Below are 9,473 nucleotides of genomic sequence, written 5' to 3'. Positions count from 1 at the left end.
ACTTTTCATTGAAAATATAACATTTATAAAGGAGGTTCTTTTCACAGGTTCTGAACATGTTTCTTTGGCTATTGATTTATATATACACTGTTAAAAATGTCAGTATATAATATTTAACTAATAATGAAGTACATATGTACATATATTTATTCCATTTTGCTCCAAAAAAATCCACATTGGCAGGCAAGGGTGTAAAAAATGTGCATCTATAATAAAAATATAGCATTTTTTCTTTTGGATAAAAGAGGCAAGTGATTACACTTTAAAAAATAAAAACATGACACAGATATACACTATAATATAAAAGGTTACATCCTTGAATAGCCAAGAACAAACATGGACACAGCAGTTGACACTGAAAGTAACTTAAAACACTGGAACAGTAATATTATCTTTCCCTTTACTCAATTGTGTACCCACAAACGTCCTTAAGTTTTCACAGGTTATGTTGCGTTCTGGTGGTATGTGGCGTCAGGCTGCGTGTCTCCGGCGGTGTAGTTTGTAGTGATGCAGGAGCTCCTGGTGGCTCTTTCTCTGTCTGCTCTTTTTCCTCAGAGCAGCAGGTTTGGGATGATCTCCTCTGGATGAAGACCTGCTGCTTTCTACAAACAAACAAACCACAAAATAAGTTGTGACTTCTTCAATTGCACTGCTTTGGACTGGGCCACAAACCTCTGACTGCTTATGACTGAGAGGTAAACAGTTCAAAAAAGAGGAAAGAATAAAGGAATAGAGAGCAATGACTGCCATTACTGCCACTAACTTGTTTCACAGTGTGGTCCTTCATAGCCTTGGCACTGACAACGGAAGATCCCTCCTGTCAGAATGCAGATCCCGTCATTCATGCATGGGTTGGGCTTGCACAGATTTACCGGCTTCTTCACCTCTGATGGAAAAATTACCAAAATGATAACATACACAAACTCTTTAAAGGTTTAGTGAGTGTTTGTCTAAATTGTACCTGCGCACAGCATTTGCACCAGTACATCCTCAAAGTACTTGAGGTCGTCGTAAGATGGTACTGAGATCATGCGCTCTTCTGAACCAGCAATCTGCACCAGCCTCTCTCTCTGGACATCTCCAATACCAATCACAAAAACTGCAACTCCGTTGTCTCTAATCTTCTGAGCTGGCACGACAGCATCGTCCCCACCCGAGCCATCAGTCACCACCACCACAGCTTTGTTGACTCCAGGTCGTGCACCTTTGGCTACAGTCAGGACACTAGAGTGGATGTGGAGCAAAGCTGCTCCCGTCGAAGCCACTCCACCCATGTAGCTGGCTTCACCTACCGCTTTGAGGATGGCAGAGCCGGTCTCATGGGTGTCCAGGTTGAAGACGGTGGTGGATCTCCGGCTGTAGGTCACGAGGGCCACTTGAGCCACGTCGCGGTTGATGTCAAACTGGACGGTGATGCTGCGCACAAAGTCCAGCAATGTGCCGAAGTTATCGCGGCCAACACCTCCTGATGCGTCCAAGGCAAACACCAGGTCAACTGCTTGACCCAGACAACCTGAAGACCAAAGCAGAAAAATTATTTTAAAAAAAAGTGTAGCTTTGATGGCAGCGAGAAAGAAAATGTATGCTACTTGTTCATTACACCTCAAATACACATATGGCACAACCTCTGATTACTTACCTTGTGTGTCCACACTGCAGATTTTGGCCTTGAGCTCAGGGATCTTGGCAGAGAGCCTATCGGATGACGTGTAGGTGAGAGTTCTCTGTGGATTCCCTGTGATATTATTCAGCTGCCCCTTTAAGCTGTCTGGCCCCACCCCTATCAGGAAGATCTCTCTGTCTCTTGCGTATTTAGAAGGCTCCACCACATCATCGACAGCAGGGGTGGCAGTGAGCATCACCACAACACGGGGCAGGTCATCCGTGACATCTGCAAAGACCGGGGAGCTTACAAAGCCGTTACGTGTCACATAGCGAAGTGCTCGACCTGTGTAGGTCTCGCCTCCAATTGGCTTAAGTGCATCCACAGCTTTGAGAAGACCCCTCAGGTCCCCTTTGAACTTGCCAACCTGGGCTTCGACTTGAGCCTCTCTGCCAAACACAGCAAGGCCGACTTTACTGGGGCTGTCCGACCCAATGACGGTCTGAAGGAAGTGCTTTAAGAAGGACTTGAGGCGGAGGAAGCCTTCCAGGGTGAGTGTGGCAGATCCTTCCAGGAGGAAGAGCAGGTCTACAGAGCAGTCCAGGGATAATGCAGGAGCTGAGGAGGGACAGATAGTTAGCTTGTTCTCATGAACATTTGTAAAATAAGATAGAGACAGTGTACTGACCACAGTGAGGATCTCCTCCATAGCCAGGTGGACAAAGGCAGCGATACCCCTCTGGACCTTCTGATACACACGTTCCACCATTTAGGCAGGGCTGAGAATCACAGGGTTCTACAATAAAGAAGAAGAACAGGAAGTGAGAGAACACAAACAAAAAGGAAGCAGGGACCCATCAGAAAGGATAAAGCTGTTACCTGGACAGATAGTCCTGTGGCAGACTGTCAGGTGTCTCTTGTAAACCTTGTTGTATCTGCAAAACATACACAAAATTATCCCAGTGCACTGCTTTGATATAGGATTTATGTTACCATTATTCACATTTATGTGTACAGCCTTAAATAACATACATATAGCAGCAGTCACATTACTGCTTTTTATGCTATGCCTCAAACAATAAATGTCAATGTGATCGTCTAAAAAACTGAGCTCACACACCCTCACACTGATCCCAATACATGAGAGTTTCACTGCTTTTTTGTGGCCCACTGAGGAATGAGAGAAAAGCGTTGCCTTGTCAGTTCCAAAGCTAATTCTATAGTATGCTGTATAATAGAAAGAATGTGATATTTGTGTAATCATGCTGGGGATTAAAAACATAAAAAAGAGCAGTTCCTTACATGGCCACATGAGGTTGGCTCCAAAAGTGAGTCAATCCCTATGTTAAAATGTCCAGTAGAATCATTACTTAAAAATAATGAGGAATAAAACATATTTATGCAGAGTATTTGTGTCTGTATCCAGGGACACTTGCCTGTAGTAGGGACACAGAGATGTGTATGGGAAATACCCCTTGGAGCCTTTCCAACACATGAAATTCCCCTGTAGCTCCTTCACCGTCTCCAATGTCTTCCTCTCGCAGGGAAATGATTCCACCTGACAGCCTGGAGGTGACAAAGAGAGGGACACAGAGGGCAGTGGAAGAGATGTGCAATCATGTCAAGATTGTCATGAGTAACTCAAGTCTGAATTTCGTTCAACCTGTTGGCGCTGCACTGCAGACAGAGAAGGTGGTCAGCGTGGTGTACAGGCCATTGACAGCATCATAGAAATGCTCAGCGAAGAAGACATGGCTCTCCATTGGCTCACTGGCGAGGACATGTAGTTCTTCCCACCTGCAAAGCAAATCATGTTTGAGGGTAACAAGCTACTTAACATTATTGGCTATGATTATTTTCCAACATACTTGGGATAACGCAAGCCCACAGCAAACAAGACCACGCCTGTCTCTTTGAGCTGTGTGGCTGCCTGTACCACGCTGCCCTGAGACCTCCCATCCGACAGCAGAATGGCGATGCGGGCAACACCGAAGGAGTTGCGGCCTCCTGGAAAACCCTTCCTAAGGACGTATTTTAAAGCCAGGCCTGTCTGAGTGCTGCCTCCCCTGTGAATAACATTATTGTTAGAAAAACACTAAAAGAGAGCGACTAGAGAACACATACTGTACAACAGAAGTCTGTAGAATGCCAAAGTCAAATAAAGATTATTTCTGGTCAAATCTCTCATTTAGTTTTTGGACTCAAAGTTGGATAAGTTTCATCACCCCAGGGCCTATGAAAGCCATTTAAATCATTTTTCCACATGAATGTCAGTCAGAGCAGGAGTCACTTTCAGGCTAGAACGTGAGAAAAAAGGTTTTTAGGCTCCTGAAACAAAAGCTAAGAAGTCGTGTTTAGGTGCCATCCTATCATGTTTCCCATTCTGGATATATTTTTCAGACATGAAAACAATGCTGGATCTTCTTAGAGCACTGAAACAAGATAGAAAAAAGGTCTTCAGGCATTATTTAACCACCTTAGCTCCCATTCATCATGGTGAAATGTATGTGCTTCTTTGAACTATAGATACACTTCTCTTCTCTCTGCAATGTCAGAAGCCACTTCACAATAGTAACTGCCAACAACACACACACACACACATTTGGTCAAATTACCTTCTTTTTTTCCCCCTTTTCCTCAGCTAATGCTCTTATCCAACATCCACTGACCATTCCTCTAATCTGAAATTAATTTGTTTTCCTTTCCAGGGAGCTTTTGGTGTTACTAAGCTTTTGCGCGTGCATGAGTGTGTGTTTGTGTGTTTGCTTCCGCCAACCACACAAGTTATATTCATATTTTGATCTGCATTAATACTTCATCAAAAACATCACATAACACACCTGAATGAAATCTTCTTTATGCGCTTCTTCAGCTCTTGTTTGGTGGAATATGAATCTAGGGCAATCTCTAGTCGAGGCGTGGAGCCAAACTGAATCAGCCCGACTCGCACCTGTGTGATTAAAAACAATGCTGATTGACAACAGGAAAAAAAGGAGAAGGAAAGGACGGATGTGAAAGAAAACCAACCTTGTCTAGTCTAATGTCTAGTGCTTGACAGAGTTTGATAGCATAGTGTTTAGACCTCTCAAAGCCGCCCTTCCCCACGCTGTAAGAACCATCCATGAGAAAGAGGATATCCATGGCTGCTGAGCACTGCATCACTTCCCATGAAAACACACACAGACACACACACACACAATAAGCACTTTTACCACATTCATTATCTGCACTGCACTGCTGAATTAAATCAGCATTGAATGGATTATCCTGGCTGGTTATCAAATGGACTGTTGCAAATGAAAATAATACTTTTGACATAATAGGAGGAAATAAGCTCAGCATGCCAGAGCTCAATGTTCTTTTTCCCAGGAATACACACATTAAACCACAAGCTCTCCTGCTCATGTTTGCACTCGCTGCTGGCATAAATAATTAGTGGTGCTGCCGTCATGTCAGAATGTGCAGCTGATTGTGAAGACGGCCATTATAGGCAAGCAGAGTGTGCCGCCTGTCTGTCTGTCCTTGGAAAAGTCACCTACTCACTTTGCGCCACCCACCACCTCAAAGTCACTCTAACTTACAATTTATTCTATTTGCTATAAAATTTAAGCCTCATGTTTATGGTGCAGCTGTTGAGCGACTGCTAATGTCTAATTACTGGCATGCAGGTTTACAACAGGGCCAGTATACATCAGCACCGTCTGTCACATGCTGTGGTATTTGTGTTGCTTTCATAGTTTGGTAACTCTTTATGGCATCAGCTCCTGAACACACAAAAAGAACTCACTGTCTCCTGCGGAGTTGATCTTTACGATATTCTCATGGCTGGTGTGGATCTCCTGCACAGAGGTGCTGTGCTGAGCTAAGAGGGACAAAGAAACAAAGAGAAATAAAGAAGCAAAATGTTTACACCTCTATTTTTAGAAACCGTGTGCACATGCACAAACACACTCTGTAGCACAAAGCTTCAAGGTAACTGCATTCCATCATTAAAGCCTTTGTAAAAGCAAAATAAAAATACAGTTTAAATTGGAAGCCCTCACTGAAGCCGGTGCAGCCCCTCACTTGACCCCTTCTTCAATGGATAATTGAGTTTCCAAAGCTAATGTGAGTGGACAAGTGGAGAAAACCATTCTTTTTCTCCATTCACTGAAAGGGCGTTCTTCTATTCAGGCACATGTTACAGTGAAGAGGGAGGGTCGTGATTTCCTGTGAACATGCCTTGTTGCCCCTGGTAACCCCAGCAAATCACAGAGGAGCACAGAGAGCAACTACACACTATACAACACAGGCTCTGAAAGAAAGTTTGTTCTCATCAGCCCGCTTTGTGCCTGCTGATCAGGTGAGAGAGACGACAGCAAGTCAAAAGAGCAAAACACCAAAAAAAAAAGGCATCAAACAGTTCAAAAGATAGAAGTATATGTTCAAAAGAAACAATGGCATGTCAGAATTGCTTACTCTGACATTTCACAGTGAGAGGTGGGGAGAAAATAAAAATCTTCTCCAGACATTTCACAGACAAGTAGAGCCACTCCTGTTTTAACTGACTTCCAGAAAGTCTTAAATCATCCATTCATAAAAGGAAAGGAGGCCAGGAAACATTAAAGTGTAAAAGGCACTAATTATTAAAGAAAAGTACCACCTGCAAACCAGAAGCTTGCTCCCTGACCTCTGCACAGTCCTGATCCTTTCATCCACCCCTAAGTCCAACATCATACCAGCCCTGAAGCCTTACTGACAGTGAAGGTTTTAGGGTCTTGGCAGGGAGCTTTCTGATGGTCACTGGGCCTCCAGTGCTCTGAACAAAAAGTCTCTCTGTTCAACCAAATAACTGTGTAGCTATCTTTAATGTCTGTGAAAGAAATCACGGCAGAAAAATCAGGAGCAAGATAATGAGCATAAATGCTCCTGTTGAGGAGTTGATGTCAAATTGGCATTCATCCCATCGAAGTCTGGGAGATATATTCCCTTGAAATCAGTGATAAAAACCAGTGTGGAATTTATTTTGACAGGCTGGATTACACCGCTATCCAGCACTGCAACATGTTATCTGTGTTGTCAGCACAGGATGAAAAGTGGGGGGCGAAACAGTCTGGTTTTCTCAAGTTCAAAGTCTTAAAATGGCCAAGTAATAAATACTTAAGACAGTGCTAAAGCTGTCATTTCTGAAAACAACTCAAAGATTCTATTGCCCTTCAACTCCTGCCTCTTCCCCTCTGGCGAATGCCGATACTCCCAGGTCTGACAGAACAATTGACGATACGCTACAAAAGTGATGCGAAATTCCCCTGGAAACAAACAGCACTTTAAGCACAGCAGGCAGGAAATCACATTGAAGAGAAGATGATGGGAATTCTTCAGCAGTGGACACTTGACAGGTTAAAGTGGTTAAATATCTTATAAAGTAAAGCAGCACTGGTGAAACTTTTAAACCCATCAATATCAAGTAATTCTACTACATTCTCAGATTTACCAAACATCTGTAATAAAGTGGGAGGATTAAAAACATTCCAAAATAGTACTTAAAGTACAGTCTGTGCTCGGAAGGCTCTGAATACCAGAGAAGCATAGAAGGCAAAAAAATGATTAAAAAAAAAAAGAAAAAAAAAAAAAAAATCAACCGACCTTGGAGAAGCAGCAAAGTTAAGAGGAGGGAGAGACTGATATCAGGGTGCATGTTGGGACACCTGGAATGAAAAACACAAAGGAACACACAGCATGAAAACATAACAAAAAGCACTACAATACACAGGAGAGGTGGGAAAGATGATAACAAAAAAGTAAATCTTAACATTAAGAGAACATACGATGAAACTTTTCATATAAAACGTGTGGGTGTCTGCATCCACAAAAACAATTTAAAACTCTACCATGCACAGAAAAATATACATACACACAACTTAATCCAGAAATGTGTGGGACTGACTGACCAATCGAAATATGATATCCTTGTTGGAAATCATGGATGCCACCTCATTTGAGCTGAAGAGGAAAGGGGCTGTTGGCCCTTTTATTAGCACAAAAAAGTATTTTCTTTCAAATGTTGGAAAACACCTTCATGGATACTTATAATAAGCAGCAAAAGTCAACTGTAACACACCCATTATAATCTGCACAAATATATTATGATTCATTGGAGTCCATAGTCAACACAGTTGCACAGAGAAATCTGCTGTTAGTTGCATGGCAACCATAATCTGACCGGTCTGGCTATCCCAACTGTCATCTGTCTGTCTGTATATGGTGGCCTATGATGAGTACACATTGAAGTCTTGCCAATAAAAGTCTGATTAACACTGCCTGCAACACTTGGCCAAAATATCCTGAAGTGCACTGTTTGTGCATTGAGGTAGGCAAAGAGTAGCTGGAGAAACCCCTGCATAGGTAGAGGTGTGTGTACCCCTGAGACAGAGATAGGATTGTGTGCAGGATGGAGCCTGACATGCAGTGGCTGCCTTAGGAGAGGCCGTGGTCTGATAAACATCACCACAGGCTATTGATGCTCTATTTGTGCACTCGTTGACAAGAGATTTCATCGCAGAGCTCAGAGCATCCGTGCTTATAGAGAGAATCAGCCAAGCATGTCAGCATATAAAACACGCACACACACAACCATATGATGTGCACAGTCGCAAAATTGGCTGCCTCTTCACAGGCATTCTTTTGGACTCTTTCCTCAGTCTGTCTCCTACAATTTGTCTGCCATTAAACTACTTTTTCTAGATGCTCCCCGGTAAATACTCAAACCTGTCACCCATGTCCAATCACTGAGGGAAAGAGAATGCTCAGAGCTCTTATTACCAATCAAGATAAATATATCCAATAAAAGGAGGGCCTAACACATGGCGTGCCTTCTGTTTGGAATTGGATCTTAGGTTAGAAAGTGCCTGCACACATCTGCAGTCTATAATTACAAAGGTCTTCTAGTTTTTAGACCAACTTCATAGGAAAAACATCCAGACATCTCTAACCTGTACTTGGAGTGAGTGTGTCGCTTGGAGGAGCCTCCTGACAGTTTCAATTATTCCAGTGAGTCACCTGAAACAACCACTTGTGGAAACTGTATCAAGTGTGCCAACTATCAGATTAAAAGCCACCACTGACTATAAATTCAAATTGAAGGACTTTTTTAACAGACAGAAAGTTTTCAGAAGCAATGACTCCTATAAAATCTGACTTATTGCTTGCTCAATAATGTGCTACAACATAAAGTTAAAGGGGATAACTTCACTGGGGCAGACCTTGCTGAGCACATTTTTTGCAGCTTACTTCTAGTCTGTTAACATCTGGTGACTCTTAAACTTCAGTACAAGAGGTTGTGACCCTGACATGCAACAAAAGCCTTTACTCAAATTGGCGTCCGTCGGCCCACTAAGTACATGGAATTCAGTGTTAATGCCGGTATGCCATTTTGTTTGCAATGTAGATCAAAAGCCTACTCAATCAATCTAACATGCACTAAATACGTGGGCAACATACACGGGATTTTTTCTTATTGTGCACCACACTAGCTCAATTTACAGGCAAAACAAGCGTCACTACAGAAACTACAATTTACCAAAACTCTAGCTCCGACGCAGATGAACTGGCTGCTGCGTAAAACACCGCTACACGCACGGCAGATTTCGCCCTCTAATCGATATTTATATTCTTACCCAGCAGTGTTCGATGTCCTTCTTAGGAAAAGCAGTCCCCTCTTCTCCGCGTCTCCTCGCCACTTCAGTCTCTGTGTGCAGCTTCGGCGCAGCCAGAGCGCACTGACCCCACCTACTCGTCTTGCCCACCTGTGATGTACCTGCACCGGTGGGGTCTAATTTGTCTCTCTCTCATCTCAAATAGGTCAACCATAAAGAAAGGGAGTGGCCTCGGA

The 9,473-nt window shown here is 43.0% G+C and overlaps 1 protein-coding gene across 1 annotated transcript; it reads right to left on the bottom strand.

Moving 5' to 3' along the window:
* Positions 1–75: 75 nt before the first annotated feature.
* On the bottom strand, positions 76–9,433 carry vwa2 (von Willebrand factor A domain containing 2). The gene is made up of 15 exons (XM_028430393.1): positions 9,399–9,433; positions 9,259–9,339; positions 7,229–7,290; positions 5,391–5,465; positions 4,631–4,764; positions 4,444–4,553; positions 3,472–3,669; positions 3,267–3,400; positions 3,040–3,169; positions 2,483–2,538; positions 2,292–2,399; positions 1,640–2,221; positions 962–1,513; positions 764–886; positions 76–602 (listed from the first exon to the last, which is right to left on the bottom strand). Exons 1-15 carry the CDS (start codon positions 9,431–9,433, stop codon positions 472–474), a joined length of 2,511 nt encoding a protein of 836 aa, XP_028286194.1. The 3' UTR covers positions 76–471.
* Between the last annotated feature and the right edge of the window lie 40 nt (positions 9,434–9,473).

The sequence above is a fragment of the Parambassis ranga genome, chromosome 19 (assembly GCF_900634625.1).
Source record: "Parambassis ranga chromosome 19, fParRan2.1, whole genome shotgun sequence".
NCBI classification, from domain to species: Eukaryota; Metazoa; Chordata; class Actinopteri; family Ambassidae; genus Parambassis; species Parambassis ranga.
This window is presented reverse-complemented; position numbering and strand designations above follow the sequence as displayed.